We start from the raw sequence: 20201 nt of genomic DNA on the forward strand, positions 1-20201 counted from the left end.
CAAGGGGTGACCCTGCAGCTCTGTAGGGCAGTCGCATAAGCGGCAGCCAGGATGGCAATTCTTTTCTCCTTTCTCCTTCCCTGTAGCAATTCTGAGGAGCATCTCTTGATGCTGAGCACCAGGGAAGAGCCCTCATACTCTGTCTCAGCTCAGGTTTTTCCCTGTTGCCTCCTGTTTGGCTTTGAGCAAGTTAATCTCTCTTAGCCTCTGGATTCTGCCTGGCACCACAGCAGTCAACCAGCATCATTCCCTTCTCCCTCCACAGAAACCCACATTCAACTGCAATGGAAGTCACTAGAAAATGCAGGTTGGAAATTCTGATTTTTCACTCTACAGAGAATCTCCCAAGAATGTATCTGTTTTGTACATAAAAGGAGTATCTCTAACCCCAAGTGAATACTGGTCTTTCCAGAAGTCAGGCGGTTAATTCAGGGCCTGCCTTTTGGAAGGGATGATGTCATTGTTTGGGCTTTGTATTTATCAGTCTCCAAGGAAACTCAATAATGAGGAAATATAAACTAGGTGTGTAACTACACTGACCTCAGATAAGCTGGGGTGTGGGCTGGCCTTACATGAACGAACAGATCCTTCAATTACAGATGAACTCTGCTCTTACTCACTCCTCTATTTTCGAGTGACTGGAAGTGGAAGATTTTGGGAAAATGAGAGGTGGGAAGTTTTTCATATGAACAAAGAATTACTGGAATTCAAAAAAATAATAGTCAAATTAAATGTTAAAGTGTTTGAGGTTTTTTTTGTAATCTGAAGAAAATTACCTTCAAAATACTAATGATAAGTACTCATGTTTAAGATGGAAATTCAAGTATAATACATATAAAAAGCATAACTGAAATTTAAGTATTGCCTTCCTGAAGTGAAAAACTAGGATTTTAGAAAGACTGCACTAAAACCAAATCATTCCTGATATATTATAAAACATACGATGACTTAACAGATTAAAACTTAACATTTATAGTAAACTTAATGAAGTGGCTGAGAACTCCCTAGGAAACTGGAATTGACTGCGGCATGTTTTAAATTAGTTTGCACAGCTACCAATTTATAAACTGAATGCCATTTCATGAACTTTCCTTAGAAGAGCTATAGAGAATACTACGGTCATGTCAGTTTTGAAATGGCAGATGCAAAATGATCCTTAGAGTGACTGTTAGGACTAAGTATTATTTTTATTCATTAATAGGAAAAATTTTGTGTGGTTACATTTCTGACATTTTAATGGAAGACATTTGAAAAATGCCATTCACATACAACCACACTAATGTACCAGTGAGTTCAATTTCATACCAGTTTCTGTTTTAGGTATAAAAGATAACTAGCTATATTTTATCTTTTGATTATATCTTAACATACCATAAAAATGAAAGTGTCTGAAACTGAGAAAAAAAAAAATTAAACTTCAAATCTTCAATTGGGGCTAAATGTATAACAATCACAAACCATTTTAAAAGAAGTTTTCAAAAGCCATTATTGACTTACTACTAACATACCACTAACAACCGATTCATTTATTCTACAGACACACTGAAAAGTAGCCTACCAAGTGCGAGGAGTTTTACAAAGATGTTCTAAACATTCTTCTTTACATTTCCTGTCCTTATTGCTAAAGAACATCCATCCATTCATTGTAGAGAAGAAATAAAATCATTATTAATGATTCCAAATATGGGATCTCCAGACAATTTCCCATCCCAGGAAATTCTATTTGGCCAACAAACTGTGCATTGACTCCCTACCCTATTTTCCAATATGAACTACCAATTAATTTTAGCAATGTTAAGGAAAACTAGAGCACTTAGCATTTCCACCCTAAGACTCTTGGAAACCAGACAGTGGGATGAAGGGTGGCCAGGGATATCTGGGTCCACTACTACATGTCCCTGCAGTCTGCTAAGTTGTAGGCCTTAGGACCCAAACTTCTTTCCATCTCTAGCACAATTCATTTGCATCAGCAGTCCATCATGAGCTGAGTCAGTGCTTCTATTTTGCCGTGGTTCTGCCACTCTGTTCTACACAGGAAAGCTTCCACCCGCTTCCGTATCCCCTTCCTAACCCCAGTGTCCAGCCCAGGCCCTGACGTCACTGCTCTGGGGTTTTCCAGACCTTTCCTCCTGCAGTTCCCTTACGGGAAGAACCGAATAAGAGCCAGGTCCCAGACGTGTCAGTGGAGGGCCCTTCCTGCATCCTATCCCCAGCATCCAGGGCAGGAAAAACAGAGGTGAGCTGAGCTGTGTCAAAAGCGGAAATGTCTCGGGATGCTAAAAGCAACAGCGCTGGTGAGCAAGTACTTACTTGGGGTTCAGAGGCTAAATTCATCTTGTATGGGTGACGTTTCCCCTCCTCTGTCACCAGAGGAGACCAGATTTTCTGTTCAGATCTGCAACAGATTGATAAAGCTAAGCTGTTTCATGCGTGCTAATAAATAATACACACTAAAAATGGAGTGGGGAAGTGTCCCCTCTTACCCAGCTACTAGCACTCTGCTCCCCAGCCTCCCCTCTATTTTACCACTGATGTGATTTTCGGAAGCATCAACCTCATGACATCATGTCTGATTGCTACTCTGACAGCTGCCCACTCAGCCCTGGGGGATTTCCCAGGCTGCTGGCCCTTTGTCCAGCCTCATCCCTCCCCTAATACATTCTGTGTTGCTGACCCAGCTGCACCGGCCTCCTCCAGGCTCCTGAACCTGCCTGATGCCCACCCCCTCCACGTCTGTTCAGGACAGAATGAGCTTCTCTGTCTCATCCAGTGTTCTTGATCCAGACCAGACAAAACCAGCTTGATCATGGTGCCTCTTCTGAACTTGGGAAAGCATGTCTCTGTACCATTACACAGCAACGCTCTAGGTCTCCTCTCAGTTACCTTTAGCGTTTTTGGTTTTCACTCTTACAGGTACAGAATATTCGTACTTATCCTTCTATGGTCAGGTTGCCTAGCACAGGACCGGATGTATACAAGATGTAACTGCCCAATTTAATGGAAAATGGATCAAAAATCAATCTATGGATGAACATCTAAAAGGAGAAGATCGCACTGAGACAGGAATGGAGAATGAAGGGTAAATGTGCTCCTGAGGGGATAGTAATAAACAGTGCACCTCTCACGAGGGCAGGGCTCCGAAGCATGTAAGCATGTAAGATGGTTTGGCATCCTGCCCCACACTTGGTCTTCCTGCCAGTCCTGGTACAAGGCAGAAGAAAGCCATAGAGCTACTTTGCAGAGGAGAGCAAAGGATTCACGATGAAGCACTGTGCAAGCTAAGGTTAATGAGACATTAAAGACAGGTAAACAGGAGATCCGAACGAAGAATGTAAACTTGATCCAACAGGAAACAGGGAGCTATACAGGTCGAACCAAATCATTTCTGAAACCATGCCTTTACAGGACCCCTTCCAAGACGAAATGGAAGAACGGGAACTCTGCCCCAATTATGACTCCCAGAGCATTCTTCTCACTCATCAGCTCTAGCTCTCCTTTCTTAAACTTTCAGCACTTTGTCTAATGTGCTTAGTGAAGTCTTTCTCTGTAACTGTAATCTCGTGCAGCATCCAGGGCTCAGTATTATGTGGCGGGAGCAGTAGATTCTCAGCGGTTTCATTTCATTATATCTGACACTGTATCATTGATTTTACTTCCTCAAAATTTTTGGTTAGTTGTGTTAGATCAAGTGAAAATTCAAGTATCTTAGAAAAAGATGCAAAAAAGAAAAAAGAAAAAAATGCCCACACAGTGAGAAGCACTGTAAAAATCAGAGAGGAAGATGAGCAATCTGAAATTCCAATTCCACAGACCTTCAGCCTACCTATCCCACACATGGCACTGAGCTGGGGGTATAGGGAATTCTGAAATAGGTGAGGCAGTCCCTGCTTAAAAGCAGCTTCTAGTCGCTCGGAAACGAGAGAGCATTTCCTCCTCACCTGGCTACTGTGAGAGTCATGTTGTCTGTGCAGCCTTTGATTTTGTTCTGAGCTTCCAAGTGTGTCATATTGCTGGTATTTTCCCCATCAATGGCTGTGATTACATCTCCAACACATAAATTACCTATAGCAGCCTTGCTTCCGGGAGTGACCTGGAAAAAAATGAGTGAGCAGGTTTAGGTACCATTTGCCTCCAAGGAAACCACTGAGTAAGTTACCACTAGGTTAAGGACTCACTGATATGATTCAAAGCATTTAAAAAGTAAAGAAGGCTAAAATCATAAGTTATAATGATACTGACCCCTTAAAGTAATATAATACATTGAGGTTTACTAGTTGTTTCTATAAACCATTTCACTGGACCCACACAATAACCTTGTGAGAAAGGAAGGCAAATATCAGTCCCAATATGGTCCCCATTTTAGAGACCAGGAAACTGAGGCTTTGAAAGATCTGGGATCAGCCAACTAGTATATTACTATGTTACTAGTCATCCAACTAGTATAATACAGAGGTAGGTCTCAAACCCTAAACTAGACCCAGTGTTCTTCCCACTGACTCTTGTTGCTTCCTTTAAACAATTCACCAGTTAAAACACATTAGAGAACATTCTGTATAGAAACATCCTATTTCTATAATTCACGTTATTTACACAGAGAAAAAAAATTGGAACACTGTATACCAAACTGTTCACAATATTACATTTCTATAATGTTTTTGATTTTCACAATGAGCTTAAAGTACTTTCGTAACTGAAAAAAAGCAACAAAGAATATTTTAAAGTATGAACAGTAAACACTGGTTCCTCCTAGCCAAAAAGTTAACTATTAGGGTCAGCCCCTATAGGTGGCTGATTTTCTTCAGGCCAATGCTTCTAAAACAAGGGGTTCCAAATTTATGGGCCACCATTCTTGGGCGAAGCCAGCCAACGACTGCAGTGGGTCATCAAATCCATCTGCCTGCTGAGCATTACATGTGACCTGAATAAATATCATGCCTCATTTGGAGTTGTACAACTATTCTTCAAGTGAATACAGACACTATTGTGATGAACAAAGTACAAACTCATTTTGAAGCAGCACTAACCTCAGAGATGTGTTTTACTATTAAGAATTTTTTTAAACCAAGGTATACTAAAAACATCTAGCTTCCCAGGTGGTGCTAGTGGTAAAGAATCTTCCTGCCAATGCAGGAGATGTAAGAGATGCAGGTCCGATCCCTGGGCCGGGAAGATCCCCTGGAGGAGGGCATGGCAATCCACTCCAGTATTCTTGCCTGGAGAATCCCATGGACAGAGAAGCCTGGCGAGCTACAGTCCACAGAGTCGCAGAGTCGGACATGACTCAAGGGACTTGGCAGCATACTAAAAACAGGACCATCATCCCAAAGTCAGTCATGACTTTGGCATTAAAAGACCTTCCTCGATGGGAAGTCCAACCCCTCTGGAAACAGAGTACACCCAGGCTCCCAGCACTCACAGGGTTCTGGCCTCACCTTGGAAAAGGCCTTTGACTCCTGGGAGCCCAGTGAGGAAGATCTTGGGAACACTTGAGGGTCTCCATAAGGCTGAACCACAGAGAAGAGGCCCAACACACCAAATTAGGACACAGGCTTATGCCCTAAGCCTCTGTATCTGATGCAGTTTTCAGCAGCCACAGTTTCCAATCAGCCCTTGCCAGAAGGAAACACTGACCTCCTGAGGTGGCCGGTGTTATGTTGCTGTCAAGGTCTTCCCCTCCTCAGTGCCTGGACCCCACAAAATAAGGGACGGATGACTCTGGTCCCTAAGGTTCCTTCCGGTTCAGACATGCTATGACTTTATCAGGCAAAACTCTCCTGGAATGTAGCAGGATGTGGAAACTGGTGCAGAGATCCTGACCTCCTAACCTTCCTTTCTGGCTTTCCCATCATCTGTTTACCAGAGATCTGGCCTTTAGAAAATGAAAGCCCCCAATCTAAGGTTCGGACCTTCTTCCCATGCAGCCACTGGGAAAAGAAATTTAATACAGGCAAGCATGGCCGCTCTCCTTTCAGTCGACTTCAGGGAGTTAGCTCTGAGTCACCCAGTATGTGCAGTAAAAACAAATTCCGCTCATTTTCTGCTTGTCTTCCTGAGGAGACTGACCTGGTGTGACTTTGTATATGTTTTGCCTTTTCTAAAGAACAACACAGACCCCTTGCTTTAAAAATGGCCCTAAGCATCACTTTATTTACTCTGTCTCCAGGGACAGCAGCCTGATGAACTCATTTGTCATAACCAGTTCTCATGATGTTAAAGAGAAGTTCCCTTGGATAAAATCCAAAATCACTGATGAGGTGCCTAAGGCCCAGGCCATACTAAGCTCCAGCTACAGGGGCCTGCCTTCCTTCTTTCCTGCCTCAGGGCCTTGGCACCTGCTGTAGCCACTACCTGATTAACTTCTGGGCTTAAATGACCCTTCTCACAGAAGACATTCCTGATCTCCAATCTAAATTAGGTCCCGTTGTCAACATTTTCATACATTCTCTTCTTCACAGCCCTTGTCACATTAAGTTTGTAAGTCTGTTTTCTGAATTTGTTTATATATAATGCTTGAGAGCCGACTAAATGGTAAGTGTGAAAGCAGGATTTTGTCTGCCTTTTGTACTTGATGTCCTCAGGTGCCTAGCTGTGACCAGCATAGTATGTGGTCAATGAATATGTGTCCAATGAATGATTGAATCCAAAATACCCTGCATTGTTAAATATGTAATCATGCTGCTTCATTTCATCCTTTTTTTAAAAAAATGACTATTTCAAAAGGAATCAAATAACCATCTTCCCCAGCATCACTATCCTGGAATGTGACCACTCACAAAACTAAAATAAGATGGGGGTTGGGGGGCAAAAAGCTTGAGGAAAAGAAAACAGAGTTTCTTTTTACTTTCATATGCTCAGCTGCTAAGAACTCTGGAATTTCTAGTACTTGGTTTAAACTGTCTTGAAGGTGAGACATTTCTGCTCAATACATCCTGACAGATTCTGGACAAGCTAGAACCAGTCTTAAGAGTCCTGAGCCTGAGTAATCAAGGCCTGGCCATCCCATCTTTTGGTCTTTTTTTTTTAAGCCAAATTAATGGGAAGTTAAATCTCAGAAAGTTATAAAACAATATCATCAGATGGAACTTGGATGGAATCACACACAAATAAAGTCCATATTCTTTTATGAGCTGTTTATTTCGGGGGTGGGGGGAATGGATTTAAATGAAATTATGGGAGTTTCTTTTTACAAAGCTCTTTCACATACTTTCTGCTACTTGAGATAATAATGACGATGAACTCACCACTAACATGTAAGATAATTTTACAGATGAGGAAATTGAAACCCAGAAAAGCTGTGACTGACTCAAGTTCACACTGCTAAAGGTTGGAGCCTGAACTTGAAACGAGATCCTCTCATTTAACCAAATTCCGTTCCTTTTCTGCTTTACCACAGTGCCACCAGCAGAAGCTACAAACCCAAATAATTGTCAGAGTCGAAGACAAATCCAGAATTGAGGAGATTCATCTGTTGTGGCCTTCAACACAGGGAACTGGGGTGTCCCAAACTCCTACCAAGGCCTGGGTACCTCCTGCCATCTATTAACCATCTCCACTGGTCTGTGCTGAGCTGGGACCCAGCAACACTTTCCCTTATAAAATATTCAAATCAAAAATGAAAAGCCCTCAGGAGAAAAGGCCTGCATGTCCTCTGGTTAGTTCCCATCTTGAATGGAGGACTCCGATCCTTATTGCACATTAACTATTCATCACAATCACAGCAATAGTCATCAGTTAATGAGTGCTAATTATGTGTCAAACACAGTGTAAGCGTCTGGCAAGGGTTAATTTACCAATCCTCCTGAGATGCTATCAGGTAGCCAACATTATTGACATCATCACAGAGAAGGAAGTCGAGTAACAAGGGTTAAGCAGTTTGCCTGAGGTTGCACAGCTGGTGAGTGGCAGGCTGTGTGGCTCTGGAGTCCTTCCACTTAAACCAGTCTGCCACAGTCTATTCTAATTTCCTCCTGACCATCAAATTCCATCAGAACCAGCTCATAATGGAGTCAGCTTCAGCTTCTTAAAGAGAAGTCCTACCCTCTGCTCTAAAGAGACAGGCCCATTAATTATTTCAATGGACATCTGCAAAACTCTCTTCCAGCTTTCTTCCTCAGAGACCATACAATTTGATCACAACTCTTCCTGCCTGAGAATAAATGGGGTTAAGCACAATTTCCACTAATGAACAATCTGCCATTTTCTGCAGAATTCACTCAGGTCTTTCTCACCCTTTGCCCCGCCAGGCAGACACTTTGCTTAGAGGCCAACCTGTACATCTGCCCTTTCAGACTTCTGAACACAAAAGAAGATGCACCGAATTTCACTTCTAAATGGCACAGAATAGGATTATGATGGGGCTCCCCCGTTTTCTTCAATTTACAACTCCTTTTCTTCAATTTACATCACAAAGAGTCGGATACAACTGAAGTGACTTACCACACGTGCACGCGTATCTGAATAACTAATGCTGTTATATAAACCTGGATGCATACCCACTGGCCATCACAAATGAAAAGATGACTTTCTTCCTCTGTATTAAGGCATATACCTATTTTATCCCTCCTGTTACCTCCTTTCTCTCATTCATTCACTCATCAGACAGACATTCCTTAAGTACTTTCTGAAAGACAGTATAGCTTATTAAGATGTCTAATGAAATCATGCTTATGAGCTAAGTACTCCTGAGTGGGATATTTCACCTCTGTGTGCCTCCCTCGTCTCACCCATGAAATAGGAGTGATAACTGTCCTGGCGTCAGAAAGTTGTCGTGAGGATTATACAAGATGCCCCAGTCAGAGAACACTCTCAAGTTCACAGTCTCCTGCGGCAGACAGGCACGTACAGCAGCCGATGCTAGAAACAAGTAAATAGGCAATGAGAGCCTAAAGGTGGAATCAGGGAAGACTCCCTGGAGGAAGCATTGCTTAAAACTGTGCAAAGGCACTACAGGAGGCAGAAAAGAGTATGCCGGCTTATAGGAACTGCATGTGGACTGGCATAGATAAAACACAGGAAGCAAAGGGAGAGGAAAGGGACGAGTCTGGAAATGTAAAAACAGATCTAGCTGCAAGAGTTCTGTTATTTTCTTTTTAACATGGCTTTATCTGTACTCTATCTGGAAAACAATGGGGAACAACAAAGGAATTTAAACACAGCCTCTGACTCAACTGTCCAGTTATTGACAAGAAACAACCACTTAGACCTAGCTCTACTGAGATTAAGGTGACTGCCTTTACAGATGGTGGCAGCTGAGGGAAGCAGACCCATTCAAGGGTCGGCCATTCAGCCTCTAGGACAGCCATTCGGAGGCTGGCTTCCCCTAGAGGACTTGTCCAAAGGCACTTACACTTAAAGTTACCTGTTTTATTGACAGCAAGAAGGGATTCCTTTAATCCCTCGGCTCAAGATTGAGGGGGCTCATGAAATGAACCTCGCCTACTATCTCGGCTTTTTAATTACTCTGCTTGCTTTAGCTGAGGCAGACACTCTCCATTCAATTAGTCCACGCCATGCTCCTCTGTCCCCAACACAGAAACCTGGAACCAGTTGCCATTTATCATCCTTCTTGCTGCTATTAATTTTTCCATTACCTCACCCTCAAGTCAAAACCCTTTTGTTGCCTCCCAACCCCTTCAGGCAAATGTGCTTGTGACCACTGGTTTAGTTTAAAAATTCTACGTAGAAAAGTTTTATAACCAAGACTATAAGACACCCTGGTTTGTCTGGGACAAAACCTATTTTCCCAGCTTAATTATCAAAAGCACCCTATTTCACTCTCAACAGTGTTCCAGCCTGGATGATAAATTGTACTGCCACTTCTTTGACAGAGATGGAGGTTTTAACCAAATATAATACCTGTCAATCAGCTGAAACAACTCTGATGCAAAGTCTCCACTGGCCCCCACCCCCAAGCCTGCAAAGAAAAAATTGTCCCTATTCAAAAGGTTCTCTGATGTTTACCTGTGGACAGAAACACAGGTGAATTTCCTGAATGTTCACAGAATACTGTTAACCTTGACCCTTGGGACTGGCATCTAAACTTCAGGCTAGAGACGGACCCAGCTCACCAGTAACTCAGGGGGAAACTCTGACACTGGCAAAGATAAAGCAGTGGTTCCCTAATAAGTTGGTCATTAGATCCCCTCGGACTTTAAAAATATAAGTAGATCTCTACATCCCAATTCAGATCTACTGAAGAGGGTAAACACAGTGGAACCCAGGAATCTTTATTTTTCTAAGGCTTCCCAGAAAATTCTGATGCTCGCAGACCAGCCTTTCTCCCAAAGCTTCCTCCCTGAGTGAAGTTAACCAGGTAAATGAAAAATACTTAGACCCTAAAACCAGGGCTTCCCTGGTGGCTCAGATGGTAAAGAGTCCACCTGCAATGCAGGAGACCCAGGTTCAATCTCTGGGTCAGAAAGATCCCCTGGAGAAGGAAAGAGCAACCCACTCCAGTATTCTTGCCTGGGAAATCCCATGGACAGGGATCCCATACAGTCCGACACGACTGAGCAATGAACACACCAAAACAAAGAAAAAATAAAATAAAATCCCCTACAACGCTGATAAACAGCCTTACATGCAAGTGGAGTACTGCAGAAGTCATTTCATTCCAGGTGCCTAAACAACTTAACATGATTCCTATTTTGCCTCAGCCAGAAAGCTCACAGCTAAATGTAGTATGCAATTACAGAAACCATCTGATATAAAGGTCCTGGCACATCTCTTTCTTCTTTGTTCCAGTTTTTTGTTACATCTTCTGATGGGTGTTTTTATGTTTGAAATTTTGTAGCAATGTATTTTACTGCTGTAAATTACCTTAAATCCATCTTACAAGTTGGCTGTATTAACTAAATATTAAATAATGATAGTTTAGCATTTTTAACATCATAGAAAACAAGATTGAACCAAAGAAATTTGGAATTCAAGTTCAATCTCAGTGCCATGTACCTTGAGGGACAACCTCCTTTGAACTAGCAGCTGGGTCAAAGTATTAAGATATATAAATTTAAAAGACTCTGAGTTGGGTGACATAGCAGAGCCCAGCCCCACAGTGTACCATTTAGATATGGAATCTGAACTCTCCTTAGTCAGACTTCTGACTTAATTTGTTTGTGGGTCGAGGTTATGGCACAGACTTTGAAGCCACATTAGAGCCACAGAAGTTGTATGTGCTTAGGCAAGTCGGCCTGAAAACCCCAAGAATGTTTCAAACTGTTCTTAGTTACTCTATAACCATTTTTCTTAAGAAAATGAGGCAATAAAGTAGTTCAGGTCCTTGTAGGTGAGCTGTGCCTTAATCTAGCTTCACTTCATGGTTCAGTGCAAAAGGAAACTATTAATGCTAAGGGGTGGCCAATTAGAGAGAAAGCTCTCGCAGTCTGAAAGATCAACCATCATTTGTTACATAGGAATAGAATTAAAACACAGACAGCAAAGTAGAATGCCCTGATTAATTGATCAAGGAGTCATCAGTCTCTCAAAAGTCCCCATACAAGTCCCTCTGAACCCCATATGCTTTTTCTTTTTTTTCAATATTTATTTATTTGGCTGCATCACTTGGGACTCTTCACTGCAGCACGTGGGCTTAGCTGCCTAAGGCATGCGGGATCTTAGTTCCCCAACCAGGAATCAAATCTGCATCCCTGCACTGGAAGGCGGATTCTAACCACTGGACAACCAGGGCAGTCCCCCCATGTGCTTTTCAACAGCCCCAATAACAATCACCCACAACCCAAAGCCTTACCATTCACTAAACACATAACCTTGGGCAGTTATACTTTTTGTGCCCAGGCTTCTTCATTTACCAAATGACTTTTTTTTTTTTTTGCTCCACCATTTGGCTTGCAGGATCTTAGTTGCCTAACTAGGGATGGAATCCAGGCCACCACAGTGAGAGCACTGAGTCCTAACCTTTGGACCACCAGGGAAGTCTCTATCAAATGAAATTTATAATAGGATCAACCTCATTTGTGGTTGGATTAAATGAAATAACATTTGTAGTTTAAAACAAAGTCTGGCTCATAATAAGCACTCAATATGCAGTAGCTACCATTAATATTTTTTCATAGTACCACTATATCCCAATGCCTTCCGTGTGTTAGTCAAACTGCTAGGATCTATCTATACACCATCTTAATCCTCGCCACAACCTTTGAAGACAAGTACTATTACTCCCACACTGAGGTTTCAGAGGCTGACCCTTCAGCTAACACAGGGAAGAGACAAGTTTTAATCCTGGTCAGGCTGATACTAAGATTTCATTTTCCCATGACATCAAGATGGCTTTAATTCTTCATTTGCTACATTAAAAACAAGGCAGAAAGCAAAAGCAATGACATCCAAATACTTCATCATGACATGGTAATTTGGTTTTTAAAATGCTACATGAATGGAAAAATGTCTGAAAAGTTTTGCAGCAAACTGTTAAAAAGTGTTTACCTCTGGGAAGTAAGACTGGGAAATGGTGTGGGGAAGGCTTTTTCCCGTGGGCTGTCCACATTTTTATACTATTTGATTGTGTATACAAAGCACAAGAGTTTTAATGTAAGCATTTTATTGAGGCATATCACACAAACAAAAGGACATGATTTGTAAATAAACAACTGGATGGATGATCACAAACAAAAAGCGAGTCCATGGAATCAGAATCAAAGAAACTGAACGCTACCAGAACTTCCATGATCCTGACTATAGATTAATTCTAGTTAACACTGTAGATTAATTTGGCTTGATTAGTCTTATATAACTGCAATGATGTGGTATTTATGCATTATGTCTGGCCTCTTCCTCTCAACACTGCATGTCTGTCTGATCCATATTATTATGCATAGCTGCAATTCCTCCATTCTCACTGAGGCAGTGTTGCATTTCATTATTTGTTATAAATACATGTATCTATACTGGCATTTATTTTTCCATTTCACTTTTGTTAATGCATTTGAGTTGTTCCAAGTTTGGGGCTATCATGAATAGTACCGCTTTGAAGATTCTTGATATGTCTTTCATGCCATGTGGACACTTTTCTATTGAGCGGTTAACTGGAGAATTGTTGGGTCATAGGGTCTGATTGTGATTTCCCTGGTGGCTCAGTTGGTAAAGAATCTGTCTGGAGACCCAGGTTCTATCCCTGGGTCAGAAAGATCCCCTGGAGAAGGAAATGGCAACCCACTCCAGTATTCTTGCCTGGGAAATCTCACAGACAGAGGAGCCTGGTGGGCTACAGTCCATGGAGTTGCGAAGAGTCAGACACGACTGAGCATATAGAGTCTGATGACATTAAAGCTTTGAAAGTGTAATTTTTTAAGAAATGGATGTAAATTATTGGTACATCACCTTAATTTCATCTATCTGTATGCATTTGACCTCTTTACCCTATATAGATCATACCTATGTCCATATCTTCTTATCTGAGTAGTCATCTCTATTAAAATTAGGCCAAGTCCTTGGTCAAGAACCTAGCCTTCTACAAGATCAGAGTGTTCTTCAGAAAGTTGTCTTTCAGGTTGACGGCATTTCCTGAGAAGGCAGTGTACTAAACGTATGAAAACACACCACAGACCTCAGTTACAGATGACCTTTCCAGTTCACCCACACTGGCGCTAATAACAGTATCAACAATCACACGGGGTGCTAAGTGCCACATAGAAATTACCTTTTTCAACTCAGGTTTTCATGGGTACATTTTGTCCTGGACTTGACTCAGTTCCCACTTTACAGACCCATCCTTCGCTGGGCAAGGTGGATCTGTCTACTCCCTGGTAATCTTCATTTGTCATAAAAACTGCCCCCAAACCCTCTCCGGGCCACCCAGCAGGCTCTTCTCTGGCAAATCGTCCAGTTCCTCTGCTCTTGTGTTCTTCCCTGCCCGCATGGCCATGGCCTCCGATGGCTGGACTGTCAGTTCTCCCAGGTGGGGCCATGGCTTCTAGCTTTTCAGGAGGAACAGGAAGGGGAGTTGCTGTTCTCTGAGATGCTCTGAGCTCTAAGAGCACTGGGGCTGAGACCAGCCCAGCAAACCCCCCTGGGCACAAGGGTCTCAGGGCTGAGGAGCCCGGGAGAGTCCTACCCCTCACGATGATACCTGTCCCACGATTAGCACTTCTCAGACCTGGGTGCCGGGTAATACTATTACCAACGAACTACTGATAGTATGGCTTATCAGGGGGCAGAATACTGGAGTTATAGCCGGCCTGGGAGTCAACCTGCCTGGTTTCAAATCCCAGTTCTGCAATTTACCCTGTGTCCTCTGTCCCTGGGTTGTGAAGAAAAAGATAATGTAAGTTCACACCTAGCACAGAGGAGGCACTCACAAAATAATAGCTCCTGCTACAATATTATTATGATATAGCGGTTAAGGCCATGGCCTTTGAAGTCAGATCACCCAGTCAAAATCCAGCTCTATCCACTCACTACTGCATGACAAGGGCAAAGTATTTAACATTTCTATGACTCAGTTTTTTCCATCCATAAAATGGGCATCTTAATTGTATCTACCTTACAAGCATCACAAGGATTACTGAAAGAATATGTTCATATTTAGAACACTGCTTAGCATATAAAAAGTCTTATATATACTTTAACTAGATTAACTATGACCATTGTTGCAAGTTGATTAAATAAATATTCTCATACAAACCTGTCAAGTGTAGACAGAGGCTCTTGTGATTAACACAAGAGTCACTTAGGCACAGATATTCACAGATGACTAACACAAGCCAAATTCACTGGAAAACATTTCTGAGTTCATAATACATTTTCTCAATCAACTGATGGTTAAAGATATAACTAATGCCATACGAGAGGCTGGGACACTTTTTAACAATAAAAAGGGGGGCCCTCGTATTCAAAGGGTACACAATCATTGGTTTGCTCACTTGTTTCTTTATTTTATCCTCACAGAGAACTGAACCCCAGAGAAGGCATGTGACATACCCAGGGTCACACAGTGTCGTGTTCAGGACTGGAGGTCAACCTGAGTTCCTGTCCCAGGCACTCTACCATGCAGCTTTTCAGGCTCTCCTCTGAGACATAGTGGAAGTCAAATTATCCTTTAAAAATTAATTTTATGACATTTGCTCATTTTTAATGAGCCTTTACCTTTTCCTTTACAAAGAAGTTAAGAAATAGTTCATTCACTGAAAATTCTGTAAATTCAAATTGTCTGACCTTTGGGCATGGAGCTTCTCACCTGTAAAATGCAAAGAATCCTTGTTTCCCTCTGTCCAGGGAGCAGTGACAAGGTATGCCAAGGAATGAGCACAGCTTAGAAAACAGCCCCAGGACAAAACGAATTATAGTGCTTCTCCCAGTCCTGATCAGACTAGTGGTTAGATGATAATTTGACTGGGTGATCTGACCTCAGTGGTTAGATGATAATCTCCTATCAATTATCTATCCCATTGCAATACATTAACACCATTCTCTGCTCTCTCCTCCCCAAAGACAAGCCAACAGGCTGGCACCCAGGAGGTGGGGTAACAGGCAGTCTCTGGTTAAAGGGACCTAACACAGCTTAGACAGCTTCATGCCATAGGCTCAAGCATTCACTTCCATGACATTCCCTGTAATTCGTCCTCTTCCTCCACTCCTTAGACCAGCTGGAGCAGCTAATATTTCCTAGGTGATCAATTTCACAGAATGAGGGAGCACACAGCAAGGGCCATTAATGCATAATGAGCCTTTATGCAATCTGACAGATAAGCCCTGCTCTTTCACCCTTAAGGACATGACGTAAGACCTTGAATCTGGAAATAACACTCTTAAAAGTCAGAAAAGACCCTCTGACTACAGAGTATCCATTATTTAGCACCCCTTAGGATGCATGAGCGAAAACCAGAGGCTCTTAACAGAGGCTTCCCCAGGACTCAAGAGGCAAATGAGCAGCCTCCTACCAAGAGCATCCCTTATCTCTGGCTCCACCCCTTCCTGTCTTTTGTCAGTTGCTGGGAGAGGAAAGACAGTCAACAAAAACTCAACAGCAATTTTGGCCAGGGTGTGGATCCTCTGAAGGCTTCCCTTGAAAGCAACTAGAGGAAATAAGACATTGACATGCGGGTGAAAAAAACTCAAGGAGATAGACAACTGTAGATCTGACAGAGGAAAAACAATCTCAGGGGACAACTGCAAATGTGTATCTGAATAAGTAGGGAGTCCAAGGTAGAGGCTTAAATGAAAAACTGGGAAAAGGAAAAAAGATAGTTTTATCCATTCAAATTTGGAGATCTGGGTTGAAAATTTATTACAAAAGCACAGATGAAAATACTGAGGAATAAAAGCAGCTATTCACACACATACAAATGTATTCTGTTTCTGTTCTGAAGCCAGCAAAAAACAAGGAGGCAGGTTAGTGAGCTGCTGAGGTCTGGCTATGTTTTTTTTAATTGGTGGAAAATTGCTTTACAATGTTGTGTTGGTTTCTACCATACAACGTCACAAATCAGTCATAAACATATATATAAATCCTCTCCCTCCTAAGCCTCCCTCCCCATCCTCCGGGTCTTTTTACACACTGTCATGTGTAAAACAGTTAGTGAGAAGTTGCTATGTAACACAGGGAGCCCAGCCTGGCACTCTGTAATGTTCTATATCTTGACTTGGGTAGTAACTCTACAGGTTATTTATAACCACTTGCTGTGCATTTTTAGTTTATGACTTTTTAATTTCACAATAAAAGTAAGTTTCAAAACAAAATTTCAAGTACACAAGACTACAGAATTATATTCAGGAACTTTAGTAGTTTAACAAAAGGATGGAGCCAATACCAGAATAATTCATGCAAGAGAAAGCAAACATAGCTATTTAAATAAAAGGCACTCACTCCTCTTCCAGCTTAATTTTACGGCTTGCTTTGGTGTGGAGACTCAAAGTCTGCATATACAAAACCACAGCAAACTGTATCTGCCCCGATGATAAATGTACCACACCTACCAACCAGGTGTGTATAACTTTGTGGACACACACCTCAATACTGTTCACTGTTTACAGAGCAATCTCACATACCTTAACCCACAGCCAGTGACCAGTTATCCCCATTGTGGAGATTTAAAAAAAAAAAGGCAGCCTCAGACAGGAGACTCCCTCCAGGTACAACTCAAGTAAGAACCAAAAATCAAACCTACACCAGATTTCACACACCTGGGGACCCTTTATGACAATGACTTTCCCATGCTCAGGAAGTTCAGAGGTCCATGTTTTTTTCATGTGGAAATAATGAGGTGAATAAACGGGTAAATAATTGTCATCAAGAGTATGTCACCTCCTCTGAATCACCTTCACTTTTCAATCAAAGGACAGCCCAGGGTGTTATAAAGATTAGCTTTCCTCACTAAACCACAAACATCTTGAGAGTGGAGCTGTGTCTTCTCATTTCTGGAACTCCAGGGCTTTGCGTAGTTTCTAGAATATGGGACATGCTCATGACAGTTGTGCTAATAAAAAAATAAACAGATAAGGGTACAGACTAATGAATTCACAGTACTGTGGTTTTCCACCCCATACCATCATTCCTGCACAGTGCCACTTGCATTAAGCCTTTTTAAAACCACTAAAATGACAGACAGTAACTGCCCTTTCAACAGATGACCAGTAAAATCTCTCTTCCCCTCCCTTAAGAGTTTTTTAAGTTTTTTTGGTTTTCTTGTTTTAATCACCGCTACTCTGTTCTCCTGCTCTGTCTTCCATTCTTAACAGGAGCCATATTCTCCAATTCTGAAGGAAAGGCTTCATGTGATACATAAATTCAGAAGCTGGAGAGGGCTGACAGGTTAATTATAGACACAAAGAGTGGGGACAAATGGACTATGAGGTAAGCGAGTCTAAATGTCTCTTCCCTGGATAAGCATTTATTAATAAGCCTGCAAAGATTTACTAGGCACAGCCAGGTTCAGCTTGGTGCCAAGCTTGGGCACGGGGGTCCAGATTTGGGAAAGGCAGTTTCTGCACTTGAGGAATCTGGCTGGTGCTTGGGAAGATTGCATGTATACCTGGGAATACTCAAAGTGGCCCCCTGGGGACAAGAGGTGGATGATAGGGAGGAGACAGTGCCTAAGAACGGAAGCACCTGTCCCTTCTGGGAGTGGGATGGTTAAAGAAGACCTCATCAGTTCACTAGGCCCACCTAGAAGGAAATGTAGGTAGGACTATGGCTGGACAGAAGACCAAGAGGGGGCCCTGATTCTTTTTCTCCTGTACCTCCCATATTCCTTCCGGGGCTGGAAGCAGGGACTTCAGTCAAAAGGACCTGTAGGTCTTCTCCTCCCTCTCCAAACTGCCCCTCTAAAAACGAGGAATGTTCAGATGACTGGAAAGGCAGGTCTAGGGTCACCTTCAGCAAGCAGATGAGCCCAAGAATGGAATGAGAAGCCTAGCAAAGAGTGACACCAGAGTGCTTTTGGCTCCCCTTTTAAATTCAATCCAAAAAAGTTCTGGGCCAACTTCCAGGTGGCACACTGAATGTGGCACCTCTCAGTGGAACATCAAGCTTGCCTTTAGCCAAGACTAGATGACAGCCTGGGCTTCCAAACGCTAAGTCTGGATCTCCCTCGGGTTTCCGCTTTATTTGGGAATGATGCATCTGGTCGTCTCCAGTTGAACCTGGGCCCTTCCAAATACATGAGGGCTCTCTCAGAATTTTTCAAGCACCACTTCCCCCTGACATACACATAAGGTAGGACCCTCATCGCACCCCTCCCTGTTTAAGGCTGATCGGTAGATAATCCCGAAATGCCAGGCAAAATATGTCACAGCCATCTCCCGCGAAGGAGTGGAATATCCAAGAGGGTTTATTCGGGTTGGTTTATTGCCAAAATCCCGCCATTTCTCCAAAAGACATTAGAGAGGTAAAACCTGGCCATGAATGAAGTCCAATGAGTTAGACTCCGACTGTTGTTAATTTCACTCGTCCCCCGCGAGCCGCCCCCACCACAACCCCCGGCCTAGTAAACCTCCCACCCGCTCCACCTCAGTTTCCAGGTGGTTTCTGCTATTTCCAAAGTGCTTTCGGCCGCTTTACGGCGTGGTTAGAATAGTGAAGTGCTATCTCCCAGCGAGCGGGATCTGCGGGAACCCTGAGCCCCTCGCCAGCTGACAAAGCGCGTCCACACGCCCGCCAAGCTTTCAAGGCGAAGCAACGAAAACTGGCCCCAGCTGTCCTGAGGACGCGGTAAGTGGATGCTCCGCAGCTCCTGGCTCGCCTGCGAGCTGGGCGTCCGGCAAGGGCGGCGGGCCCGAGACGTGCGGAAGGAGCTCCGCGCACCTGGACGCGCCCGGAGATCCCAGCTCCGTCCCGGGCTCCGGAAGCCACCGTCTCCGATCGCGCCCACGGGGCTCCGGCCGCCTCAGGTCCCCTCCGGGGCACGCCACTCCCCAGCCCGGGATGGCTCCGCTCCCCGCGCGTCCCGGGATCCTCTTACCCGGGAAATGGCGAGAGGCTGCTCGAAGTCCTTGCCCCCCACGAGGCGGAAGCCCCAGGGTCCCGGGCCCTGCAGGACTATTTGCAGGGTGGTCATGGCGCGGCGACGGCGGGTGGCGACCCGAGGGGACAGACGGGGCAGGACGCGGAGCGGCGAACTGGGCTCCCTGGCGGCTGTCGGAGAAAGAGCGCGCGGCGCGGGCCGGTGGAGCCTGCGGCGGGCGGGAGCTGGGCGGGAGGAGGGCGGGGGCGGCTCCGCCCAGGCCGCGTCGCGGCCGCCGGCCCCTCCCGTCCTCCCGACCGCGTTCCGCAGCACGCGGCCCGGGCAGAGAGTCTGGCCCGAGAGCCGGGGGTCAGCTCAGGGTCTAGGGATCTAAACGGCCCCGCCCCGGGCGCAGCTCCGGGCTCCCAGCCCCACCGCGGGCGCTAGGTGAGAGGCGGGCAGGTTCCGGCGACCGCGGAGGAGTCTACGCTTGAAAACCAGTTTGATAGTGCTTTGCAAAGTCACCCCTTTGAGGTCAGCTCCATTTTCACATTTGCTTTCCTGTAAGCGACAGTGATGTTGTAAAGATGCTGACCAGTGATCTCGCTAGAAAATGTGAAGCAGTCAGGGCATTTAGAGCTCCATTTTACAAATAAATTAGCTGGGTCGGCCTGAGATTAGAAGACTCGCCCGAGGCCACGCAGCTGACAGTGGTGTAACTGGATCGTCGCGAGGCTCCCCTTGCTAAAGAATCCCACACTGGAACTTTGTAATGCTAATGAGACCGTCGCCTGAGTTTGTAAGGGA

At 43.9% G+C, this 20201-nt stretch overlaps 1 protein-coding gene across 1 annotated transcript in view; it reads right to left on the reverse strand.

The window, feature by feature from the left end:
• PDLIM1 (PDZ and LIM domain 1) overlaps positions 1 to 19854 on the reverse strand; it is a 38895-nt gene extending 19041 nt beyond the window's left edge. Inside the window, exons 1-3 of the mRNA XM_069568087.1 lie at positions 19413 to 19854; positions 3939 to 4090; positions 2311 to 2395 (exon numbers count right to left, since the gene is read on the reverse strand). Coding sequence (XP_069424188.1) covers positions 2311 to 2395; positions 3939 to 4090; positions 19413 to 19508 — 333 coding nt within the window. The 5' untranslated portion in view covers positions 19509 to 19854. The remainder of the gene's footprint in view (positions 1 to 2310; positions 2396 to 3938; positions 4091 to 19412) is intronic.
• Between the last annotated feature and the right edge of the window lie 347 nt (positions 19855 to 20201).

This window comes from Ovis canadensis, chromosome 22, assembly GCF_042477335.2.
Source record: "Ovis canadensis isolate MfBH-ARS-UI-01 breed Bighorn chromosome 22, ARS-UI_OviCan_v2, whole genome shotgun sequence".
NCBI lineage: Eukaryota > Metazoa > Chordata > Mammalia > Artiodactyla > Bovidae > Ovis > Ovis canadensis.